This window comes from Polypterus senegalus, chromosome 1, assembly GCF_016835505.1.
Source record: "Polypterus senegalus isolate Bchr_013 chromosome 1, ASM1683550v1, whole genome shotgun sequence".
NCBI lineage: Eukaryota > Metazoa > Chordata > Cladistia > Polypteriformes > Polypteridae > Polypterus > Polypterus senegalus.
This window is the reverse complement of record NC_053154.1, coordinates 216,818,082-216,845,329: the sequence shown is the minus strand read 5'-3', so window position 1 is coordinate 216,845,329 and position 27,248 is coordinate 216,818,082. Positions and strand designations below refer to the sequence as shown.

The window sequence follows — 27,248 nt, the reverse complement described above, 5'->3', positions numbered from 1 at the left end:
TTGATCTGACCCGGAAGTGCTAGGAAATCACATGGACTGAGGGTTCAGAAGCACTTCCAGGTCAAGGACTATAAAGGACTCTGGGAAATCTCAGACAAACGAGCTGAGCTGGGTGGCAGGGTGACAACGTGTCTGTGTGAGAGGAGGATTATTGTGTATTGTGTGTTTAATTATATTAATATTGTGGAGAGGAGGGTGCTTTGTGCACTATATTATTATAATAAATTCATAATTTGGACTTATCTGGTGTGTGACGTATTGTCTGAGGGTTCAAGTTAGCGATAGTGCCCCCAATCTGTCACACAAGGTATGCTCATTTGGGTATCTCTTTCAAAGGAAGCATGTAGGTAACCCGGCAGGAGACTGGCTGTCCTGGCCTTTGGTGGTATATTTCTTGCATTTCTATTAATGTCTGAGTTGTGTGCATTCAGGTGATTCAGGAAGAAGCCTCTTAAACGTAGGGATACAGGAGCAGACAGACATATCTTTGAATCCCAGTGAAGTCCTTTCAAAGGTAATGATTTGGGAGAGCTCTTGCAGTGTCTCAAGGCCTTTGCTAAAATATTCCAAAATTCAGTCCTTGCAGCTGAAGAAACTGAGGTAGCCAGCCTCAGCCATTATTAAGGTATTGCAGAGTGAACGTGAACTCCTTACAGAGAATATAGCCAACCCTTAGTAAGGGCATTAGTTATGAGTGTATGTTAAAGAGGTAACTACTGTTGGGTGGACATGTTAACCAAGAGTAATAATTAAGACATTTCAAGGATTAACGTGTCCACCAATAAAAATTAACCATTGAAGGTTAAAGTGTCTTTTAACGATAAAACAGAACAGCTCCTGTGACTTCCATTAGATTTCCTCATTGTCCATTTCTGTAACAGTTGACATACTGTATTCTCTCTGTGTTAATATAATAATAATTGGACAAGTTAGATTATGTGTATATGTGTGTCATGCAGTGCACTAGAATCTTATGCTGACTGGACTCCTGCCTTATCCTCTATTTATAGACGCTGGCATCTCATGAATGAACTGATTGGTACTAAATACCAAGCAAAGCTGTGCCAACACTGGGTTAGCAAAGCAGCTTTTGTAATCTTTTCAAATCAAATAAGAATGTATTAATAATTCCTAGAACAGCTGATTGGTATTTTTATATATTTATTTATTTATTTTTGGACACTGATATGGACAAGTAAATTGTTAGTAAAGGTCATTTATACTGTGTAGTGGACGGCCGGGTAAGCCCTGACAATGGAAGGACCAGGGGAGAGAGATTTTTCAGGACATTCTCTTCCCCGGACCAATAAAGGGCATGCAGCAGGGCCACGGGTTTGGAGCATGGAAGCTCAACCTGGTTGTGGCCATTAAAAGGGGGCACCTGGACGTTAACTGGGCTCTGTTTGGCAACACTTCTGCCACACCAGGAAGTGCTGCTGGAAGAAGGTCATTGGACACCTGGAGTCCTTCCGGGTGTCCTATAAAAGGGGTCCAGTCAACAGTATTCAATGGCCAGAGATGGGAGGAAGACGGACAAAGCCTGTGTGGAGGACTGGAGGTGGAAGGACTGTGCTGTCATTCTTGACATTTTTTGTATACTGTGAAGAAGAATTAAGGTGTGTGTTGTGCGGTGTCCTGCCTGACTGTGCCGGGTTGGGGTGGCTTGGGCTTCACAACAGTACTAATTCAGCATGTATCAGATAGAGACAAGTTTTGAAGGACAAGGCAACCTCATAGTTAAGAGAATACTGTCGATAAAGTCCAGAGATTTTTTATTTTTACCAAGAGAATGTAAATGGTAGAAGATGTGGTCATTGCCTCTTGAAAGAATTGTGGCTGGGCACATGGGAATCTCGCAATTGTGGCACCGAATAATGTCAAAAATGTAATTTTGGAGAAAAAAGATTATAATTTATAACAAAGTATATTATTTCCTTTCTCTAGACGTTCTGGGCATCTGTACAATTTTTAACTAGTTCAGCTGCAAACATTTTTGATAGTACAGCATAAAATGCAGAAAAACCATAGCGATATCACGTCAACTTTTTATATCTAAGGGACATTAATAGCTGGAGGAAATCCCATCGAAACATGTTATGTTACCAGCACATAACTTTCTTCATATATGGTGTGAATTTACCAAAATATACATACGATACTTTGAAAGCAAATCAAACAAAAAATAAGTACAGTACCTACAACAAACAAACATCCTGGTAATTTAATAAAGGCATCAAATGTGATTAGAGTTTAGCTACTGTGACTGCTGCATTTGAAAATATTGGCCTTTAAAGGTTCAAAGTTCAGGCTTTGGACTGAACTCAGAATTCATAAACGTTTTTATTTCAAAGTTCTAAATATGTATGCCAAACTTTGTGAACTTCTAAGCAGTGGTTTGGCTGTTGTTGGTATCAGCTTTAAAAACTCTGAACTTTAAAGGCTCAGTGCAGAATACTTGGAACTCCCCAAAACCTAATCAGCTCGTAGGAATGAGGGCAAGTTGTCCACTTTCTTTCATGAGAATTGCTCCAGTCGTTTTGAGTTATAGTGTCCACATCATTTTCAGCACCTACATACTGTACATGAACAGACACATTGAAAGAAATCCAAAAAGGTTCTAAATACCTTCTAGCAATATCAAAATCTTTATCGTTGTGTCAGCAAGCTGTTTATTTTAAAAGGCCAACCGGGAGCAGAGATGAAAGACAGTAAAAGGGTTCAGAACCAAGAGACTGAGAAAGAGAAAGCATCAGAAAGTCTGAAAGCCAGAGAGTAAAAAATAAATATTTTAAAGCAAAGTTTGTTATCCGCAGCTCTGATGAGAAAATGATGAATTGGGTGACCTTTTAATGCCACCATTGGAATTATCTGTGGGCCATGACACTGGTAACACACCCCCTTGCAATAGTAAAGTTAACAATGTTGTGGCCAGAAACTAAACAAAATCCAAAGTTGATCACATTTAACTTTTGTTTTTAAATGTGATGCTATTTTGTTTTTTCTGGTTGCTGCCATTTTGTGGTTCTGTTGCCCTGACATAGTGGCATATTGCAAGGGGCACAATCCCAGAAGTTTGCTGACACAGCGATTTATAAGATTGTGTGTAAAATCCTTTCAAGGGTAATGTCATACCTTCTCATAAAAAATAAAATTGTTTTTTACTCCTTGCTTGTTTGCTTCAGATCATGAATTTTGTCTTACATTGTAGTTTTGATGATCAATCTTGCTATGATTAGTGGGTTTTTTTTATTTTTTTGTCAGCTATCCTTTATAAAGTTTTACAAAATATGTATCTTGTTGGGGTTTTGGGACCCAAGGATTTTAAATATTTAATTACTTTCTGGTTTCATGATGGAATTAAGAAGTTGTTAATAATTACCGCTATTCCATGACATCATCTTTATTTTGCTATGAATGCCACCATTTTAAAGCACAAGTGTCTGGTGTTACCTAGACAGTCTTTCCCAGAATCCCCTAGAATGTGCAACACTTGGTGACAGTAGAAAGGTTATCTTTAATGCCCCATTGACGGATAACCCTGGTTAGCATACAGAGTAAAATTCTAATTGCTTACTACTTTGTTTAAGAATATTAACTTTGTTTAGGGTCCAGAGTTCTGCTTAGCAATTCTATTTTTGACAACAGATCGGATTAACTTTTGGTTTTGACTATGCCTTGTTTCTGACTATGTACACCTTCCAGTCCTTGTCATTCAAAAAATATACTGCCTTACCTCAAGCAGCTTTCAGTCCTGAAATAAAATTAAATAATTGTTTTATTAAAAAAAAACATTCAAAACACAAATATAAAATAATAAATGAAATATATATGGCTGGAAAGTCAGTCAGTCATTGTCCAACCCGCTATATCCTAACACAGGGTCACGGGGGTCTACTGGAGCCAATCCAAGCCAACACAGGGCGCAAGGCAGGAACAAACCCCGGGCAGGGTGCCAGCCCACTGCAGGACACACTCACCAAGCACACACTAGGGTCAATTTAGGATCGCCAATGCACCTATCCTCCATGTCTGGACTGTGGGAGAAAACAGGGGTACCCGGAAGAAACCCATGCAGACAAGGGGAGAACATGCAAACTCCACACAGGGAGGACCTGGGAAGCGAATGGCTGGAAAGTATTTGACCATTTTGTTGATTGTCATCATGCATTTCTGTCACTTTCTCATTCTTGCATTCTGTATCCTGAACTTTGTCTTGCGTGCATATGAGTCTTCATATTTGCCTACTGCTAAACTGGTCTATATTCAGAATTACTAGTTGCTTGTCTATGTGCTTCTTATTCTTTCTCGTAGTTCATCACTTAATCGCCCTCTGCGATTTGCTTGATGCTCAGCACATGTTTCTGCTCTTTTTCTTCTGCTTGTTCAGGCCATTAGGGTAGACACCACTTGGATTTTTCATCACTTTGCCATAAATACACAACCATATTGCACTTTACTGTCCTTTACTAATGTTTAATAAAGTACAATGGTAATAGAGACAATAAATTCATAAATAATTAAGTAAATCACAATTAAGCATATTTTGAAAAAGTAAAAATACAAACAATAAATTCAAGTGCACACCAGAACATCCAAAAGCAAAAATGAGAAAAGCACATTTTTAGATGGTCACATAAGGAGCCTTTAGGGGGATGTGTGACATTACAAAATGTAAGAACTTACACTTGATTATGAATTCTTAACATGTATGAAGAGTGTCCTGGGGGGTTATCAATAGATGGGTCTGCAGGGACTGTGGTTTAATGACAATAAGCTTTTATGCACACCAGTAAAGTCTCCTCCAGGTTGCAGCCTTTAAGTCGTCCCTCCATCCATTTCCTAACCTGCTTATGCAGTTCAGTGTTGCACAGAGCAAAAAAATAGCTCAGGTCTCAAGGTAGGATCACTCTAGATGGGGAGTCACTCCATCCTAAGTTATGATCACGCACTCATCCACACTCACTCATAGAGGACCAATCTAGAGTTGTTAATTAGCTTGACTTTTCAAGTACCTTTGAACTTTCCAATTCCAATATATGGGGAATAAGACCAGAATCAACGTTACATTCACTCATCTAATGTAGGCAACATTTAGAACCACCACTGAACTTGAATTCTCTTGATGTGTCAAGAAACTGTAGTAGCCAGTTATTTGGACTTGAAGAGGTTGGTGGATGCTGCTCAGATGAACATTTTAACCCAGAATGCTGGCGCATTTTGGCAGCATCCCTAAATTGTGGGCACCCACCTAAATAATGTAGATTGTAGGCAGTTTATTACTCCACCTTGAAGTGGCATTCTGCTGTTTCTGAGAAGTAGCTTTTCTTGTTTTTACTTCCTTAGTCTCCTTTACTGATGTTAACATACTAATGCAATTCTTTAAGTGGAAAAATGTACATGATCCGTCTCTTCTTAACCATAAATTATGAAATCTGTAAAATGGAAGGATGGGTGGAAACTCTGTAAAGGATATACTTAGCTTCACTACGTACCATATTATGTTTCCTGCACTTTCCAGATGACATCCCTGTTCTTTGAAAACATTGCAGGCTTGAATGAATAAAGAAGGACACTCAGTGAGGATTTCATTACAGATTCACCAAACCCATTGAAAGATTCTCAAGAGCTGAAAGCACTTTTAATATTCAGAAAGATGGCATTCATTAAGTTATTTGCCTGTTTTACTGCAATGCCTTGCCATTTCGTCCACATCCTAAAACTATAAAGTGCTTTAAAAATTAATCTATGAAATGAGGTCATATTTATTGTTAGCGGCTCTAAATATTTTATTAAATGCTTCATTGCCGAACAGCTAAAACTTATTTCTGCAGAGAACCAGGATGACTTTAGCGGCTGGTTGTAAAAAAAAAGAAAAAGAAAAAAAAGAAAGAATCCACACTTCCAAAATTCTTTTTCTTTTTTTTTGTTTAGCTCATTAATGGTCGATAAATTGAAAGAAGGGTTAGGGTTTACAAAGGGTTAAAGAAATTGATTTTGCACCAGAACCCCCTCTACCCCACCCCTCCTCTTGAGCTTCCCAATTCATTAATGAAGCCCAGCCAGCAGTCAGATCTGAAGGGGACCTGAGGGAATGCAAGCTCGCCATCAGAGAGTGGGGGACGGACAGGAGACAGACGGAGCAGCGGAGGGGGAGGGGTGCAGGCAGGGGGGCGGAGGGTGCTGTGTGGTGGTGGTGGTGGTGGTGCAGGGGGGGAACAGTCAGGGCTGCAGCGCACAAAGAGCACAACAACTTCAAGTTCCTTCTACCAGGGGTAAACTCAGTCACTGGGCATTGCTGGGCACTAACTAACCTTTGAGTCCCTAACTGGAGTATACTGGAAGAGTGACTTCAAGCTGAAACCAGAGGACAGCCTAAGATCTGCTAATTGAGCAAGGTAGGAGTGAACATTCATCAGCCTGAGCAGGTTCATGTTATGTCTGAATAGCTCTACATCCTCATCGGTGTGTAGCATCTTATGGAGCCGATTGGGCATATCCTCAAAGTAAGCATTTCTTTTCCTTTTTTTTTTTTACTTTACTCAAGATCCCAAACTGTCCAGATGCACTTCATTTCTGGACTTTTAATGCCTACATGAGTATGTGGGTAGAATACTCTGTACCCTCCTGGGTTTCAGGGATCATACTCTGTATGTCTACTTGGGTTTCTATTACAGGACAAGGCATGTCTACCTCATTTTCACTGCAGCATCCTAAATGCCCACACTAATAGGAACATTAGTTGGTCCACTAGTAGGACCAATTACATGTTGACATGCCAACATACAGTGGAATCCAAAAATCGGAAGCTGGACTTTCTGTATATAAGGGTGTCTACCTGTGCCACAATGCAGGACAATGCATGCCCTACTAATGTCTAAATGTGTCTTAATGAATAACCCTAAATATCTAGATATGTTTGGAGTAATAGAGATTCCTGGGTGAAAATGTAGATAGATAGATAGATAGATAGATAGATAGATAGATAGATAGATAGATAGATAGATAGATAGATAGATAGATAGATAGATAGATAGATAGATAGATAGATAGATTGGAAACACACTATAAGATGTGCAGAAGATCTATGCAGTTTTCAATACAGCACTGGTGCAGATTGTTTTCCAATGCACATCATATTTTTTCATCATTTTAAACACAGGGTGATAAACCTTGGAGATTACTTGATCCTTTAGTGTTCAGTTCATAAGGCTGTTATTTCATCAAGCCATGTAACATGTCTGTGCTCCAACTGTAATGTTGGCAAGCTGCAGTATGGTTAAGTGCTTGCTAATTATAAAACAACTGCAATTAAATTGAGAATCTGAAGTGCTTTGTTTACTAGACAAAAATTCTTGAATTATTTTTTTATATAAGCAAAATACAGAAGCAAACTGCTGCCTGACAGATCCACGGATGTCGGTTCAATACTAGGCATGGTCACTTGTGTGGATTTTGCATGTTCTCCCATGCCAGGAGTGCCATTTCCTCCATCATTTCTGGTATCTGTTTATTGGGTTGACTGGCAACTGATATTAATGAAACTGGATGTATGAACTGACATCCCATCTGGGATTGTGTCTATTTTTTGCCACCATTATCCTGAAGGTTCATGAAATTAATAGTTGAATATGAAAAATGCAGCCAAACAATTCCTTAAAAGTGATAAAAATTCGATTCCTATGCGCAGCCTGATAGCCTATGCAACATTTAAAAGGCAGCAAATAGTCACACAGCTTATAGACCGCAATACTGTGCATAATTTTAACAGGTTCATTTCTTCACTAACACAAAACTGACAGCTTGGATCAAATAGAGCTTCACCTCTCATCTTGAAGCCTGGTTTATCCTGATGAACATGGGTGCCCCTGTGTCTTCTCTAGTTTCTTGATTTCCACCTCTTTAAAAACACTTAAGTGATCACATTTTCCAGTCTATATTTAGTAAGGGTGCCCTTGGGTATTAAAGTGCATCCTGGAGTGTGTGCCAACAGTGTGGTTGTTCAAACACTCAGAAAGCAGGCTGGAAATTCAAATACATTTTGGTACAAAGAGAAATAAGAGAAGTGTTTACAAGTAGGCATTTTCCACTTCTATCCATAACGTGACTGCCTGCTGGAAACTGGCTTGTATCTGGGAAGCTTTGGGTGTAGGGGAATGGTCATACAGGGCGCACACACACATTTACACACACTGAGCTCATTTAGAGTCATCTAATAATTTAAAGAAAACTAGTGCTGGAAATCAAACTCCGATCCTCGGAACTGCGTTAGCCACAGTTTGTCAATTAGAATTTTCTAAATTGTATAAGTGTAATAATACCTGATCTGTATAAAATGACAATATAAACACGCCATCTCTACTAACCCAAAAATGTGATGGCTGCATCTTTAAAGGGGGCTCATTTGTAAGCTTAAGAGATTTCAGAATCTATCCAAAAATCACACAGTTAAGGGATCGTAACTGAAACCCTGAAGAACGGAAGGTTTAATGATACTTAATAGGTTCTAGAACCTTCTTTATGGTTGGTGGAGTCCAATTGTGCACTCCTCAGTACACAACTAGTGATCACACCAATATCAGGAATCGCTCAGAAAATGGCAACTTCTCCTACGTTCCTAACAACCAGTGACCTCTAGGAATGACAAACTCTTGGGAAACAGTGAAGGGCAGTGTCTGAGAACCCTAGGGTAGGCAAACTGAGTGAAAAGAACTTTTTCATTCTGAAGGGCATTTATGCAGATTCCAAGGAGTTGGATCTAAGCCCAGAGAGTCGGCTACACAGCATCTTTCATTGTCTTAAAGCTGGCAATGTGTGCACACACCACACATTCCCGATTGCTTGTTCCCCTGACCCATCGCATGTGTTTGCCATTGTAGGTACCTTGACTTGCTCTGTTGCAATGACATTTAGCAGGAGCTGCCAACTCCTCTGCCTCCTGCTTTGCTGTTCTTCTACCTGGGGCTTGCTTTCTCTTGGAAATGAGACCCCCCTGCATCCTTCTGAGTCCATTTCTGAGGGGAAGGTCACCTCTATCAAGCTGGATAAGAACACCCCTATAAGGTAAGTAGACTCAATTTTTATTTTATCCAAAAGCAATGCTATTTTTTTTTCTGTTTTCAAGTATTTGTAGTCAGATTTGCATGCCCTAAAAACACTTCCAGCGCATAATTTGCTTACCGTATATGCCGATAATGTGATTTCAAGGTACAAGGCTGTCGGTCCAAATTTTGCTCATAAAGCCACTTAACCTGCCTGCTACTAATTTTTAAAAACATATTATGAAGTGTTATTTCAGACTTCATCCATTCATTTATTCCTCTGCCTTGCTAACTTATAGCTAGGTTACAATGTGTTTGGAATAAAACCTAGCTGAGGTAACCACAGGTATATGACATAAAGACTGGCTGCCATCCAGAAAAGAATTCAGCAGTTTCCAGAGCAACACACAGGAAGACAAGTCCTTCATATCATGCATACACACTTAACATAACGTAACGTAACATAACATTCTCAAAACCACTATTCCAATTCAGTCAGGGTCATGGGTGCCAGAGCCAGAGCAGTATAACGCAGACGTCAACCCAAGGGTGCCAGTCCATGGCAGGGCCAAGCACAAACATATTGATAAAAGAGCAATTCAGGAATGCCAACACAACTGCCAATTGCAATAGAAACCTGAATCGAATGGAAGAATCTCTTGTGAACAGGGACGGCACCCAATAGGCACGGGGAGGCAGAATCTAATGTGACACTAACACTACGTGCTTTCATTTATAAAATTGTCACGCTTGATTTGAAATTTAAATACCAGTGGCCTGATATGGCTAAGATAGGTTCTGCCACACACACACCACAATTTCAATTAGAATGAACAGAAAATAAATACATTTTGGATTTTGTAATCAATATATTTAGTACAGAATAACACCAAAGAGGCAAAATAAGTAAGGAGATGATCACAAGCAGCAAACAAAGTTTAAAATAAATTGAACAGGAAGAAATTTGGGTGCTGTTCTGGTTCTAACAATACAGGTCTTGGACTTCTATCTGGCTGATGTTGTGGCTCATCAACTTGCCTAAAAATGTGCCACACAAGGAAACTCACCTTTAGACCTTCTTCCCTCCCTCTGTCTGTCTCTTGACCTTGGTGTCTTTTCCTCCTTCGAGCTTTAAATCTTATCCTAGGGTCACTTCAAGGCCACAGAATATCCCTGCTTCAGAAACCACAACAAGCTTGAATGTCTTTTAGCCTGTCTCTGCACCTCTGAACTTTTAATTGGCCTTAAAAGTTTCAGATCATCAAAGCAGCTCACCCAGATGCCTGGTGTGTTAGAAGGACCTTCTAAAATCTTCTGACATGCCCTTGAAACCACTGTCTGTCTTTACAAATACATTCAGACATCCCTACTAACTTATAGCTCGTCTGACCCTTAGTGCCATGGGAGAACACTGCATTTTATTTTCTGTACCCTGTTGGCCCCTGGCTTTTGGTCTTCCAGGGCACACAGCTCTTATACCACCTAAAAGTGACCTCTGTGTTCCTATGCCATAGGACTTCTCCTGCTGCCAATCTTTGGAACTTTGCTATGTGCCATCTCAGTGGTGCCATTGCCCTTGGGGAAAATACATGAATACAGAAGTATATGTATTGTGATGCTAGGGGGCGCCAGTGAGGCCCAAACCCCAAACACGAACACACAAGACAGTCCCAAGGTCAAACAAAGGGTGTTTTATTACACAAATACCAAAATGAGTTGTATTTTCTCTCTTTCTCTCCTCTCCTTTCCTCTATTGAACTGTTCTCCTCCAGTCGGCTCACCTGAATAAGGTGAGGACCTGGCAGTACTTCTGGTGCCAGGACTTTTGTCCATTTGATGCACTTCCATGTCGTTTGGAAATTCCCACAGTGCCATCTTGCAGCACCCACAGAACAAGGGCAGGGCTGCGCTATTGGACTACAAATCCCGGCATTCCTTGCTGGTGTCCAAACAGGCACCAGTATCCAAGGCTGCTGCCATTTAATGCCCTGGGGGAATGAACATCCCTTAGAGCGAGTTCTGTCCATCCACCCAAGAAGTCCCTTTCAGGTCTGGCACCCTACTCTCCCTTGGCCAGAATGCCTGTCTGTCCTCTTAGAGCCTCCAATCTGGGTAAGGAACTATCCCCTCTTCTGGTCTGGATGCCTGTCCATCCAGTGTGACTGTTACAATATATCATATATACAGTTTTATATATATATATATATATATACAGTAGTATATAGTAAGGAGGCAGCCAGCTGCCCAACCCAGCTGGGATGCCCAAGAGATGGAAGGATGGGGGTAGCAACTTCTGTAGGGCACTGCCTCCCCCAGAACACTAGATTTCAGCTCCCCTGGGTTGCAGTGGTGCCCCGTATTCCCACAGAGCACTATGGGACTTGGAGTTCCTTACCTTAGCCCATTTGGGTACCATGGTTGCTACCAGGGTGCGCTGCAAAGACTGAGGAGCCATATGGCATAGGGTTTCCACCTTAACTGGGAGTGCTTACAGACCACATAGACGGGACAGCAGAAGCACTTCCGGGTTGGCCAATATAAGAGTACTTGCTGGCCTAACAGGGACAAGCCAGAGTCGGGTGAAAGGTGGACGATGCTTGTTAGGCAGAGCAGAGGAGGCAAAGACCTGGAAGAGAATAGAAAGAAGAGTTATTGTGTGCTGTATTAATTTGTACATGTGTCTGTGGTTTTGTTAAACACTTTGGGAAGAGTTTCCTATAAAATAAAAAGACTCTTGTGTGCTTTTAACTCTGACCCTGTTGTGCAGAGTTTGGGGGAGCTGAAGCACCCTCTAGCCTACTGTGCTGAGCAGGTGGGAAATGAGGGACCATTTCCTACAGTAAAATAAAGCCTTTGCATTGTTGGACCTGTGCCTAGTGTTTGTCTGTGTTGGGTTTAGGGAGCTGGTGCACCCCCTGGTGGCCACAAAAGACAAAAGAGAACATGCAGAGTTATGGCTCCAAATGGCGAACCCTATATAATCATTGACTAAACAGCAAACACAAATTCACAATAATCGTGACAATGTCTTTTCAGATGTGGGTCCAAGAGTAAACTGACTCAAGATGGTGGATCTTCTAGTTTTAATTCTTTCCAGCAGGAGGAGACAAGTTGAAGTGGAAGGAAACTGGAAGCAATGTAGTATAGCTGTCAAGAAAAGAAAAGGCATTAGCACACAGCGGTAACCCCCAGAGTGGCTTGTAACTACCATCTCTAGAGCCCTTATATTGTTCCCTATGTGCAGGACTATATACATAACCCAATTGTTCCAACTATAATCAAATGAACATACCCTATTTTTTATTAAAACAAATTCATCTAGACCTTTTCTTCCACAATGCACAATACAATTTATTTATTCAGTTTTTACTTCCTCTACTCCTTCCACGTAAGCTTTGTCTACCTCTTCTACTTACCCTGACTCCCCAGAGAACTTCCAGTGCCCAGTAACTGTGTCGAGGAGACACTTGTGGGTCAGGTGGAGCCACCTCAGGAGTGGAGCCCGACAGGGCAGCCCTACAGAACCAAGACTCCATGCTTCCCTGCATATCTCAAAGCATGGACTCACTAGATGGAGTGATACCCTGCAGTGTATGGGGAAACGACATGAGCAGAGGAGGCAGCCTCCCAATGGCCTTCACTCACCCTGGCCTCTCATCTGGGAAAGGAAACACTGACCAACACACTTGGGATGCACTCTAAATGTCTATCCATTATTCTGGCCCCGTAGCTGGATAAGGACCTACCATCCATCTGGACACCAGTCCAACTGCATCTTCGATTCAGCTTGCTGAGGCCATTCCCTTTGCCGGTCCCCCAAACTAGGTATGGGATTAGTGGCCATTCATTACAATATTTATGTGTATACTGTACAAACATATAGAAAAAATATTGCATATAATAATTTTTATGATCAAAATGATGATATTCAATATACTCTGTCCATACATAAAAATATTTCCATAGTCAATAATTTTTCCCCTGAAGGATGTACGTCTAATGACTAAAGGAACTCTTATCAGGCCATAACATTGAGGCTGTCTTGTATGTATTTTTCTACCTTCGGTTAAAATACTACATCATTTCATATACAATACTTTTATTTTTGATCTGGTCTTTATTGAGTTTAATTGGCCATTGCTTAATTTTGACATTAAGTTACAAATCAGTGCACGTCTTCATTTTTCATTGACAGGTTACTGATATCACTGTGTTTCTCCACCAGTAGACCAAGCTTTGAGAGATGGACAGGACAATTGCAGTTCACATTTTGAGTAACAGATAATTTTGTTTTGCATGTCCAAGGGCAGCATGGTGGCGCAGTGGGAAGCGCAGTTGCCTCCCAGTTAGGAGACCTGGGTTCGCTTCCCGGGTCCTCCCTGCGTTCTCCCTGTGTCTGCGTGGTTTTCCTCCGGGCGCTCCAACAGTCCAAAGACATGCAATTCAGGTACATTGGCGATCCTAAATTGTGCTGGGTGTGTGCCCTGTGGTGGGCTGGTGCCCTGCCTGGGGTTTGTTTCCTGCCTTGTGCCCTGTGTTAGCTGGGATTGGCTCCAGCAGACCCTTGTGACCCTGTAGTTAGGATATAGCGGGTTGGATAATGGATGGATGGACGGTACTGTAGTGACTGAAAGCCTTGGGTCAAAACCAATTTTACTTGTTCTCCTTGTGTCTGTGTGGTTTCCTCTAGCCTTCCAAAGGTGTGGTAGTTCAGTTCATTGGCAATTCCAATTTGACGCTGTGTGGGTATTTGTGTGAATGGGCCCTGTGGTGGATTGGCATCATGTCCAGACCTGTTTCTTACTTCACACTCAGTTGCTGTAAGTAGGCTCCTGTACCTCAAAATCTTGAATTGGATTAAGCAGGTTTGAAAATGCAAAGCTACCTTTAGCTTCTATCATTCCTCTTAATTTAACTGACTCAAATGTGTTACTGTATAACCTAGGTTGGCACCTCTAGTGACAGTGGGCATAAGATTTATGTGGGATGGATTAACAGGTGGACCAATGACATTTTCTGTTACAGCTTGGTCTTTTTCTGCTTACATATAGGAGGCACTTTACAATACCAGACTTCAGCTCACCATATTCAGTAACAGTGACCCCTTGTGATGTGCCAATTCAGTGGAAGCTCTCAGTTAGGAAACTTACTCCCTGGATTCTTCCCAGTAAGTATTTCTTGAACGTTTACTGCTCAGATAAGCTCACAAGGGATATTTTGATATGTTTAATCAAAAAGGCAGTCTGCTGAAGGATCCATGCAAAAAAATGTCAGTTTATCAGTGAATATGTTACACTGCCATTCAATGTGAATAAGTGCAAGGGGCTGCAGGCAAGTAATTTAAGTGATAATTATAAACAAAAATGGACGATTCTGAAGCAAATTCTGAAGGTTATGAGTGTTTTAGTTAACACGATATCGTCATTCTGAAATCAGTGCAGTGAAGCAAATAAAAATGCAAATAAAATGCAAGGTTATTTTCTAAAATCTGTTGAAATATTAATTAAGATATACAATGCTCCAAGTCCTATCATAAGGGTGAATTTACAGTAGAATATTGTGGTCACCATGCGGAAAAGAACAGAAGCTGTATTGAGTAATTTAGTGCCTTCCTGATCTCAAGGCCACTTCCTTCTCTAACAGCGAATCATTAGTCTGGATGGCTCCCCAGAGATCTAATCCATTTCTTCAAAATTCTCAAAGAGTTCAGGAAAAGATGATTTAGTAGAATTATTCGATTTAAATTACAAAACACACACTAAAAGACAGCACTGGGAATTAAGATGAAAAGCAGGAAGCCTGTCCGTGGACAGGGTGATCAAAATGAATTAAGGCAATACAGTTAAAGCACAAACTCTGACAGATTTTAGTAAATATCTGAATGAGGTACTGGGGTCATGGCGATAACACCCGACCAACTAAGAATAATGAACAGAAAGGTCCCTGATATCTAAAACATATTTTCTTTACAGCTGTCTTTAAAGATTCCCAGTATTTCGTATCAGCACATTGTTACTGTGACAAATACTGCTTCAAGATTCTTTATTTCTCAGCACATAGCACTTCACTTTCAATCAGTGTTTCCTGGTGAAGATTGTAATGTCTACATACTGAGTTGGATAGGCTAGGCCATGTTATTTAACAGATTTTGACCGTTCTTTCTAGGGAATACTAAGATAATCTCAGAGGTTTTCATGAGAAAAAAGAAGTTTTTCTTCAAACAGAGAACCATCGATTCTCTCGATTCCATCGATGGAATAAGCTACCAAGTAGTGTGGTAGACAGTAGGACTTTAGGGACCTTCAAATCTAGACTTGATGTTATTTTGGAAGAATTAAATGGATTGGACTGGAGAGCTTTGTTGGGCTGAATGGCCTGTTCTCGTCTAGAGTGTTCTTATGTTCTAAACAAATTCTTCTAACACATCCTAGGTCTATTCCAAACAGCCATACCTGGTGCACACTATATAGAAGGTGCCCTAACTACATGCCCAGACGTTCTCAAATGGCTCCTCTGGAATCAGCAAAACTGGAGAGAGACCTCAGTTTAGCTGCTTGCTTTCATGTTCTCGTTCTTTCTATCGCTATCCAGAGACTGTGATCATGAGTGAGGATGGGGCAAATCAAAGGTTTCAGCTAAGGATTTAGCTGTGGTTTCAATGCCACGGTCTGGAACAACATCTGTAATTCGGGTTATAAAAAGTTTCTTTTCCCTTTTACTGTATAGTAATTAAGTAAATTTGTTATGAGCTTTCAATTAAAATACCCTGCAAACGAATCACCATCTATTTGAAAAAGCCCACTCAAACTGTTCCAGTCTTCTTGAAAGATCAGTGGCAAAAACAGCCTCAGAGAGAGCAACAGTTTCTTTTCACTTCAAACTGAAGAGCAAAAACATAAATAATTTTTTAAAAATGCCTTATAAGTAAAGATGCTAAGTAAATTGTGTCATACATACAAAAATATACTTGTGCTGCAATAGTCCCTCTAGATTTTCTCTAGGTTTAGGATTTTTGATTTTACCTAAATACACCTCTACCTTGGTTAGATGCTATTAAAATATGCAGTTTTCAACCACTAAAATTTATTACAAATAAATAAAGTTAGATGCTTTAAACAACTTTGCATCTTTCAAGTCACCAATTATAACAAGCATGGAAAACAATAAATACATTTACATAATATATACACACTAGAAATAAAACTTTTATAACATATGTATCATTATCTATCCCTCCGAGTCATGTGGAGGAGCCTGAATGGGACGAGAATCCATCACTCTCATATGCATGCAGTTTGGAGGTGCCAATTAAATTATGTTGTTAGGCTTTGAGAGGAACACATACTGCCAAGGGAAAAGCCCAGGCAGACACAACTAGTCCATTAATCTTTGTTATCTTTAAAGCCATTAACACCAGCACATGGCATTTTATAGGGTTAAAAAGGTTACAATATCAAGTTTAACAACTGAACAGTGTACCATTAAAGAGATAAAAAATAAGACAGATACAAAAAGCCCATCATTGGTAATCCCTAGGAAGACCCTGGAAGTATACTTGACAGATGTGACACTGAAAGTGTGAAAAGGAGCTCTGCAATGTCGGTTCACTGGGCAGAAGTGTTGACAGCATGCCATCCTTATATTTGATTAAAAATATAATAATTACACCAATCAAAATAGTGATTAACACATTTTAATAAATACTATCAGATAACAAATAAGGCATTCTTAATGTAAAATGTTCTCAGCAATAAATCTCAATTGAATCACCATGACTGTATACTTATATTGATGCACAGGTGAACATGTAGCAATTCTGGATTCGACAAAAAGCTGTACAAGTGTGTATTCATATTTCTCAACGAAAGAGTTGTGATGCTTTATTCATATTTTGCCTCATTATTGATTCGTCCTTTCATAATATTCTGTCATTATTTTAAACATAAGTGTTATAATATTAAAATAGATATGATAATTTGACTTAAGAACTTAATATAAATTACTGTTGGCTTACCAAGTAACCCTAAGAAAATTATGCAATCTGCCAATGCTCTAGCAGCATTCAGTTACATTATATTATGCCTATAAAGCGCTTATAAAGAGTCGGTCTTTGCTAATTAACAGTTATAAATTGAATAACTAATTCCTTTATTGTGAACAGCTTGCTTTTTGGTAATAAAAAAAAAAATAAAATACAGTAGCTTAATTTTTCCTCCGACATCTCCAGAGATGTGCAGATTAGGCTAAAAAGTCACACATAATTGGCCTAGTGTGAGTGTGAACGTGGGTGTGTCCTGGCTTTGTGTCTAGTGCTGCCAGGACAGCCTTTAACCCCCCAGCCCCAAACTATGAACAGAATTAGGTGGGCTAGGTAATATTATTTTGCTTTAACTCAGATTTAGGGATATAAAATGATGTAAAATAACATTTGTTTGTTTTCATAACCTTATTTGAATACAGTGTAATGGGAAGCTGTAGTTTATCCAGCAGCATGAAGTGCAACACAAGTAACCAAACCTGAAGAGGACAGCAATCCATGGCTCAGTCACTTGCTTACTGATGCCACATCCATTTCAAATCACTGATTAAGCTAATCTGACTATTTCAAGAATAGAGAAGAAAAGTGGTGTGGTCGTCTGAGGAATAACAGACTGGTGCAATTCCAGCACTTTAGGTTGCTAAGCCTGCTGTCCACTTTTACTTGATAAATGTACAAATAAAAATAACGTCCAATGGCGTTTAACAATATTTAAATAAAATAAAGTCATCTTTCTGCAATAGAGTAGTCGAATCTTATTTCTCTAAGGATCTCTCGGGTAATGTCTGGAGCTCCTCTCTTTGGTCATTTAAGCCTCAAGTGACATTTTTCCACAAACCAGTCTCAAATTTATAGTCCATGGATTGGAAGGGGTGAAGTTAGTTGAGCAGTCTTTCTATGTAGTAGAACAGAGAGATGATAAGGGTAGTTAGTGGTGGCAGTGCCCCCTCTCAGGTTTGGGGTGGTATCAACTTCCCATGAAGAAGTGACCCTCCGACATGCATGTGTGACAGCGGTCAAGTTTTAAAAAAATGCAAGACGTGGATAGCAGTAATCGCTGGGGACCCTAAGCAAAAAACACCATGAGACCATCCAACTCACCCTCTCCCAAGTCCCAGTGTGGTAAAATTTTTTACCATTATTTTAGTCTAAAGTCTAAATTAATAAGATCAACAGGTAGAATTTAATAAACACACAAAGAAATTAATTTTGTAAAAAAACAAATTATATACAGCAAATACAACACCATAATAAACAACATTTGTATAGAAAATATAAAAACTTATAATAGAATGTAGCATGTTTTAAAAATGGAAATAAGTAATAAAGTAAATAAAATGGAAATAAATGTAAGGAGCACATGATAATAAATACTAAATACAAATTGCACATTGTGTTGTTTTAAAAAATAAAGTGAACATAGTAGAAATAAACAAAAAAGGCTCATAAAAGTATTACTATAACTTTCAAAATCACAGTTTGCGGCTTTGGCTAAAGCCGATTCCGCCACTATATCTTCCTGGTCCAAAGACCTTCAAACACTGAGCTCGGGCTAAAAGCTTCTCCAGACAAAAGGAAGATTTCTTTGGCTTTAAAAATGAAAACTTCTCTTAGCAGAGGCAACAGTGATATGAAGAGTCAGGACTGCTGAGGGACTAAATGTTGACAACTTAGACCTCCATTTCATTGATACTCACTGACTGTATGGCAGAATTTTGTCCGTGACCTGACTACAGTAGAAGACTAACCAAAGCCAATCAGAAATGGCCGAATTGTCTAAATAGGCCGAGTCAATCTAATTTTTGTTTCCAGAGTATAAATCATATTCATGATTTATGAAAACAGTACTGATTACTGAAAAAGAAAAGTTTATTACAAATTTTCTCATAGCAGAGACTGGGCTCCCCATCATTATAATGTGCTATTGTTTCAAGATGGGTTGTTGCCACACTTAGTATAAATGTAAATGGACGCCCTCAGATGCCTCTTCTAACTTCAGGACCCCAGGCAATTGGACGCCTTGTCTGTTGCTACACCTCTGGACATGAGGAAAATGTGCAAACTCAGTATAGAACAGTGACAGGGTTTTTTGCTCAAACCCAACACCACTCTGCAGGGCATACAGGGGTTTAACATTAGAATCCCTGAAGCCTATGAAAAAAGTCGTAATGCCAGGCCACCTTAAATTCATTTGCACCTCTCCATCAGCATCTTTGTTTTGCAGATATGTCAATCAGCACAAGCAGCCTGCTATACCATTCCCCCCACTGACGCAGCTGAAGTTATCCCAACTCAAGTCTCTTTATCTGGGTGTGAGGTGCCTGGAGTTGTATAGGGTAAATAATATTTTGTTATTTGGAATATATGCATTTCATGTGTGTTCCATATCTACAATGATCTGGGTAAATGTAGGATGACGGGAAATGCGAGGCAAGAACTGTTGAACACATAACTAAAACAGAAACGTTTCCCATGTTATAGTAATAATTGGTAAAATGCTGACGTCAAGTGTATAATGTATAAAGATTGAAGTCCAAATATCAAATAAACACATGCGCTTTTATTCAAGGATATAACCAAAGAAAAATAAATCATTCAATTTACATGTTGCTGTCAGTGAGTTCAAAACCCAATCTCAAATGTCAATGGACATAAAATTGACATGTCTTCTAGGATGGTGCAGAGGTAACAACTGCTGCCTTATAACTAAAAGGTTGTGCGTTCAAGTCCAGGGGCCTCATGTATAACGCCGTGCGTAGAACTCGCACTATAACATGGCGTAAGCACAAAAGCCGAAATGTGCTTACGCACAGAAAAATTCAGATGCAGGAATCTGTGCGTACTCCAACTTTCACGTTCTTCTACTACATAAATCCCGATCAGCGTGAAAACTAACGCTCGTGCACGCGCTTTATGTAACGCCCCAACTCCTCCCAGAATTACGCCTCTTTGAATATGCAAATCAATATAAATCGCCCTTAAGCTCAGCCTTCTGTGAAAAGACAATTGGAAAAGCACGGGGGAAAATATAAGAATTTCAGCAAATACCAAGTGGAGGCAAAGGAAAAACATACTATTTGTTCAAATAAACCGTGGTATAATCAACAAAAGGAAGTTGATCGAGTGACATAGCGTGTTGGAGAAACTTGAAAGCTCAAGTTCACAAAATCGCACAGTGCCGGAAATAAAAAAGAAGTCACATATCAAAGTCGCAGTGAAAAGCTGAGTTGTAGCCCACTGTCTGAGTGTCATATGAAAGCTTATTAGGGTACAGAGAAAAAAAGGCACACAGTGGGGAAAAAGCATGAAATGTCAACTTCAATCTCGACATTTCCACTTTAATCACGTAGTTTATTTTGTCATTAAAGTAGAACATCATAAACTTCATCTTAAAATTGTTTAATTAACCAGTTTCTAAAATCACATCGTAATTAAAGTAGCACGTTAAATGCTTTGTTTTGTATTTCATCTTCTATGTGCCTATGTGTGTGAATCACTACTTGCTTCTTAAACTGGCTCTCTTCCTCCAACTGGACACAGAATCCATTACATTCGTGATATTACAGCTCTCTGAATATCTAAAATACTGAGATGTATACATGATATCATTTTCATGATGATAGGAGTTAAAGCACGTTATTAAACACGTGTTTCACTTCGATGAAATAATTTATTGCAGCAGTACTCAGGGGCGGCTCTAGGCTTGTGGTGGCTCTGGGCAGAGGAAGAATCGGTGGCTCCTTCCCCGCCCGTCAGTAAGGTAGCTTATGCACGGTGGATGGCCACGTCCGTTGCAGACACTGCATAGCCGCCTTGTGCTCATGACACAAGCATTTAACTTTTGCCGAAATTTGTCGCTGCATTTTTAGCTGTGTTGTTATTTTCTCTTTCTGTTTTATATTCAATATATATTGGCGTAGCCGTCACTGCAGTCAGTGCTTTTCTTTCCCCAAGTAACCGATCGCCACACACACAGTCAGCTCTGTAATAGAAGTTAAGCCATCTGAAAGCTTAGCGCCGATTCTTCAAAACGTTTAAGGAACATTGAAATATCTTCGTAATACATGTTTAATTATTCTGTCCTTAACGACACACCCAGTGAAGAATATAGATTGTTTAAATGAAGTTAAAGTTTTATCTGTATAATTTAATAAACATATTTTGCTGCATTTCACCTTAAAAATATCGTCATCATATGTAAATACGCGCTTTATAAAGTGGCTCAGGTTGTGCGATATTATGACTATAGTGCAAGTTTACAGTGGGGTGATTGTACTTATAAGTCCTAACAGTTCTACAAGGTGCAATTGATTGAATGCATTTACAGTTCTTGGAATGAAACTGTTTCTGAACCGCGAGGTCTGTACAGGAAAGGCTTTAAAACGTTTTGCAGTGGCTGAGACAGCGTGTCCATGAAACTGTATACCAATAATTCTCTTTCCGATCAGCTGCTGCTGTGATTCACACTCAGATACAGTGATATAAATACTCTGAGTCTTCCAGTGAGAGTAATATGGAAAAAGATGATCCGCTGTGGCAACTCCTAACGGGAGGAGCTGAAAGAAGAAGAAGAAGAAGAAGAAGAAGAAGAAGAAGAAGAAGAAGAAGAAGAAGGAGAAGTGAGAGTAACAACACTAAAGCAGTTATGGTATTTAGAATGCTATGGCTGTTCCCTCTACCATTATATTGTTACAAGTTAATTACAATCAAATGCATTACACTAATAAACAATATGCGGTTAGTTTCAGTGTATTTATAAAGCCGTGTCAGGAAAATAAGGAGTAATCACACAAGAACAGTAGCATTGCTTTGACGCTGGGTGCCGCCAGTCTGCAAAACCAACCGGAGAACTTGTGTATGACAAGGTATGAGGTACCGTGGAAAAGTGCGTGGCTTTACGCCAAGTGTAGGTTTTATACATCGCGATTTGAACATGGAAAAGTTCTTACGCAACATTTCTGTGCGTACGTACCGTTTATACATGATGCCCCAGGTGTTTCTTGTTTTGAGTAGTGAGCTGCTATTATTACTATAATATAATAAAAACATACATTTGATTTGAGTCTGTAACAGCCAGTGTACATTTTTACTACGTATATCGCAGAAGGGATATAAGCAGACACACAAACACAGGTGAATCATGTGTTCATGGTATCTTGCTGTCACTTGAAATTTTTGCTATTCAGTTTTATTCTTGAATAAAAGCACACTTGTTTTTTTATAACTTTGTAGTACTAGGGTGTTGTATCGTGTTAGCCATTATGAATGTAGAGAAAAGCCAAGCAAAATGACACCTTTTATTGGCTAACTTTGTGAAAGTGTTTATTTTATATTCCAGTAACCACTTGAATGAGATCAAATCCGTCTCTGCCTCTCTCACGCGTGCACATACACATCAATACATGAAAATACAATTATTTGAACATGTATTTTTTTCGATCTTACCCATACACTGTGTTATGGTGCATGGTACAGAGAATGCAGACAGACTTCTTCTTTTTGGGTGCATACACCGTCATCAGGCACTGCTAGATCTAAACACTGGCATGGAGAATTGCTCGCATACTAAAGTGACTTTAGCTGCAGGTGGAAGTTCTCGCTCCATTTTATTTATGGTGCCAAGCAGAGTTGTGTTGTGGTGCAGCAGACTATTAGCCAGCGAAAGTGCTGTGAAAAAGCTGTCTGTTGTTACAGTTCTGCTTTTGTCTAGAAATGGCTTTATAACCAAAGTCTCGGAAAGTCTTTCTCCTTTTGGACGGCCGAGGTCTTTTTCTAAATAAGGAGTGGCATTGCATATGTACTTAGAATACAAGTGTGCCGCAATCCAAAAATTTCTGCTAAATTTGTCAGGCTTGGTTGAGATGTATTTCAAGAAAGGACAATGGACCTTGGGTTGGAAACAGTTGCTCATCAACAGTAATATTTAGCCCTGGGTTATAACTCAAAGCACAGTTTATCACACGTTCTGCACGGGTATCTTTGTTGTGTGCAAATGCCGCATGATAGTCTGATAGTCTGATAGTGGTCACAGGGCATCATATCTTTGATTGCCAGTACAACAAATGGTTCTGAGCAGGCATCAATCATAGCACCAACTGTGTTCATCACTGCTCTTGGGAAATGAATGGAGATAAATGCCATCAACTCAGAGAGGGAGAGTCAAATTCATTGTATCATGTGAATGTCACTGACAGATTAAAACTGAATAAAAAAAAAAAAGCGCTACCTTTTACAAGTAGTGAAAATTTACAACGGGTGTTACAGACTGAAATTGAATGTATTTTTTATTATATTATAGTAATAATAATAATAGCAGCTCACTACTCAAAACAGACAGACTTGCAACCAGCAGTTCTTACCTCTGCACCAGCCAAGAAGGCAATTTGACTTTCTGTCAATTGATATTTGGGCTTGGGTTTTTACTCTTTGACAGCATCAAGTAAACTGAATGATTTATTTTTCTTTTTGGTTATATCCTTGAATAAAAGCACACTTGTTTTGTTATACCTTTTGTGAAAGTGTTTATTTGATATTTGAATAAAGTCTTCACACATTATATACTTCACATCATTATTACTATAACATGGAAAACGTTTCTGTTTTAGTTATGTGTTCAGCATTTCTTGCTTCGCATTTCCTGTCATCCTACATTTGCCCAGATCATTGTAGACAGGGAACACACATGAACTGTATGCAGTCTAAATAACGATATATTATTTACCCTACACAACTCAAGGCACCTCACACCCAGATAAAAAGCTGGGAGAACTTCAGCTGCGTCGGTGGGGGGGAATTGGGATTGCAGGCTGCTTGCTGCCTGTGCTGATTGACACATTTACAGAACATTATCATCTACTATCTATTTTCTGTGCCCACATTGTTCAGTTCAGTGTGGAGGGAGATGGAGCTTTTCCCGGCTGCACTATATATAAGCCAGGAACAACCATGCGGGGTAGCACTTCAACACAGAAAACGCTCAAGCACACACTCAGACTCATATCTACAGTTGACATTTAACATAGGGTGCAAGCTTTTAGATGTTAAAGGAAAATTGGGGTATCTGGGTGTAAAAAATGTACAAAAAGGGAGAGTTTGTAAACTCTACATAGACAGTCAGTGGGACAAAATTTGAACTCAGTCTTCTAACTACTGTGAGATAGCAGTGCTAATAACTGCTCCACCCCTATAAATTATTATGAAGATTCTACAGTATCTGTATTACATAAGATATCATTTTCAAACTTGCTTAATCCAGTGGAGGGTTGTGGGAAGGCCACACCCAGAGGTCCATTTTAGAATCATCTATTAACTTGTCATGCACAAATTTTGGATGTGGTTAGAAAACAGGAGTACCCAAAGAAGAAGACACACACACACAAACACTGGGAACATGTGGACTCCACTAGCCGTCTGGATAATGTCTGAAAATTATACACGTTGCAAGGAACCTGTTGATTTATGCTGACCAAGATATAATTATCAGAACTACTACATTTTAGCTAAGTATTTTATGATTTAGCAAACTGTATCTTGCTGTAAATTTCTTAAAATAGCAGCTTCATGTAGACATATGTCATAGGTTGTGGTAGTTTAAAGCTTCTCTAAGAATTCAAATTTGCTAAAGGGGAGGAAAGAATTTTAATTATAGTAATAATAAATAAGAAGATTGTAAATGCAATAAGTGTTTTAGTGCAATCCATTAAAAACCACATGCCCATTAACTCTGTTATTATATATTTTTAGCTGACACCTTTAATCAAGACAACTTATAAGTATAAGACATTCCATATTTTCTAACTCACTTTTCCAATTCTTGGTTTCAGAGAGCCAGAGGTTATCAATGAGCATCAACCCAGAATACGTTACAATGTGTTTTATGTTTTTATAATTAGAACAAAGGCAAGGACTGTACTAGTAAGTTGTGACTGAAAGACCAGTGTCATAGCCAGTGTATGATGCTGCCTACCAGTTCACCCCAGACTCATATACTTGATACCCTCTTCTCACCTTTATCACCCATTACTGCATTCTGAAGGTGTTCTCCATTTGCTGCTCCCCAAGGCCTCATGACACTTTAATTGGGAAGCCCACTAGGGCTCTCGACTTCAAAGCCATTGTAAATTTAGTTGCTAGCTTCTGACACAGATTATTCTATGTGGTTAAAGGAAGAGGACCAAAATGTAACTTCTGTTTGGTTACTTGATACATGAACTTGTATCAGAGCCAGTAACACAAATCTGAAACTCAGCCAACTCAGCAATGTTAAAATGTGTCTTTAAAGCAGTGTTTCTCAACCCTTTTGGTGTTGCAAACCACTTTTTCTCATATATTTGTGTTCATGACCCACCAAGAGGGGGGATCCCCCTGGCAAATCTAATGTGATCGTCAGAGCGCTTGGGGGTGTTCCACCTTAGTTAATCTAGCACAATTGTCACGGCGCTTGCAACCCTGTGGGTCTGAAGCACTGCTTTACAGGTTCATAAAAGAAAAATCGTTCTGAATTTGCTTTTTGTCTCCTTAGGAAGATTTAAACCCAGCATTTTCCAAGAAAACTGGAAGAATCCTGATGTTACAGAAGAGCTTTTCTCCTACCAAGGAAATGCAGTAGAATCATTTGAAAGTTTTTCGTCCAGCAAGGACGTCTACACATTTGAGCTTCTTTCCATTGAGAGGGATACTGAAGTCACGGTACTCTTGTTGACTGGTGACACGTTGAAAGTGTTCCCTGAAGTGCCCTCTGACCCTCGCGTGGAGGTTATTGGAGTGGGGATGAACAGCGTCACTCTCTCTTGGAAGCCTAGCCCTACACTTCTTCATTCATATCAGCAGAGTATTCATTACTGCCTTCTGGTAAATAGGTGGCACAACTTCAAGAGTCTATGTGCAGCAGAAGTAGCTATGAAGAAGAGGAAAAAGAAGGGTTCACCCAAAAAAACTGTGTGGTGGCCTGGCTCCATTGCTACTCATGGACTACAGCACCCAGCACTGATGTCAGCAGCTCCTATACATGATAACTCCACTTCAGTCTGGCAACTTTGCACTGGCACAGAGAATGTCTACACTGTTTCAGATCTTACTCCTGATACACAATACTACTTTGACATTTTTGTGGTAAACAGACTTTACAACACAAGTGTGGCCTACACGGGAACTTTTTCTCGAACCCTCCAAGAACCACAGCCAGTAGTGATGCAACTGAGAGACTCGGAGATACGACAGGTGAACCTGCAAGGTAGAAAGGCACAACGGCAGTATTCCTTCAGGCCACGAAACTGTCAGCAAAGGGTTCTGTTTACCTTTCAGACTTGCTCTGAGGGCCAGGTGTTTGTTAAAATAAGTAACAAGGGTCAGACATTAGCATCTCAGGTTATTAATGGATTTGGGCAAATCTTGCTGCAAGGAAAGTCATCATATCTTCTTCAGCTGGACCCCATAGAAACTCTCGTGATGTCTTTGAAAATGCAGGCGACCACAAAATACCACAAACGTGATTTTCCACAGTTGCCCAAAAGCTTGAAGATCAAGGCATTTTCTAAACTGAGAACATGTAATTCAGTCACTCTGGCCTGGCTAGCGACGCACGAAAGGAGCAAATATTGTGTCTACAAGAAAAAGCTTCCAGAAAATCAGCAGCTGCGTGCCAAACTGAGGGACAATGACAGGTGCATTGGTCCAGACTCCAGGAAGAAGTCTGAGAAGGTTCTCTGTAAGTACTTCCAAGAGCTCAACCCCCTGAGAGCAGTTACCACGGCGACCATTGGCGAACTACAACCAGGCACCAGTTACCTCTTTGATGTTTACCTAATTGGACACTGGGGGATCCCACTCAAATACGACAGTAAAGTAGTAAAATCAAAGAAAGAATGCTGACTTTCTTGAGCTAATGAAGATTCGTCGTTGACTGAATCCATCTGTACATAGTGCTAGATAGTTACACATTTTTTGTATGTGTGTGCTTTGGTGTGTTACTTGTGTAACAATTAAAAATAAAACATTAATGACCTCTGAGTAAGTGATCTTTGATCTAATTCATTTTTAAACCCCTTTGTGTCCTGGTGTGGCTTAAACTATTAACATATAGAATCCATTATATAGTTTTATGCTACTAGGGAATTTTGCCAAAACTGCATTTTTAGGAAGAACCAATTTCATAATTTCAAATTTTCCAAACC

The 27,248-nt window shown here is 39.6% G+C and overlaps 1 protein-coding gene and 1 long non-coding RNA gene across 3 annotated transcripts in view; one reads left to right on the top strand and one right to left on the bottom strand.

Annotated features, from left to right (window-relative positions):
• Positions 1-27,248, bottom strand: part of LOC120539224 — a 67,605-nt gene that overhangs the window by 38,898 nt on the left and 1,459 nt on the right. The window contains exons 2-3 of one of the 2 annotated variants that reach the window (XR_005635573.1): positions 11,434-11,664; positions 9,099-10,214 (exon numbers count right to left, since the gene is read on the bottom strand). This is a non-coding gene — a long non-coding RNA (uncharacterized LOC120539224). Of the gene's footprint in view, positions 1-9,098; positions 10,215-11,433; positions 11,665-27,248 lie in introns of those variants that run through there. The other variant, XR_005635574.1, reaches the window with a different exon arrangement.
• Positions 6,230-27,015, top strand: LOC120539220 (protein NDNF-like). Its single transcript, XM_039769086.1, has 4 exons — positions 6,230-6,395; positions 8,877-9,060; positions 14,090-14,205; positions 25,598-27,015. Exons 2-4 carry the CDS (start codon positions 8,900-8,902, stop codon positions 26,944-26,946), a joined length of 1,626 nt encoding a protein of 541 aa, XP_039625020.1. The 5' UTR covers positions 6,230-6,395; positions 8,877-8,899; the 3' UTR covers positions 26,947-27,015.

Bases quoted from the DNA above. Each gene is read 5' to 3' on its own strand.
- LOC120539220 (XM_039769086.1), top strand. From the start codon at position 8,900: ATGACATTTAGCAGGAGCTGCCAACTCCTCTGCCTCCTGCTTTGCTGT. The intron at 9,061-14,089 runs GTAAGTAGACTC...GCTTACATATAG, and splicing joins GATAAGAACACCCCTATAAG to GAGGCACTTTACAATACCAG. The intron at 14,206-25,597 runs GTAAGTATTTCT...TTGTCTCCTTAG, and splicing joins TACTCCCTGGATTCTTCCCA to GAAGATTTAAACCCAGCATT.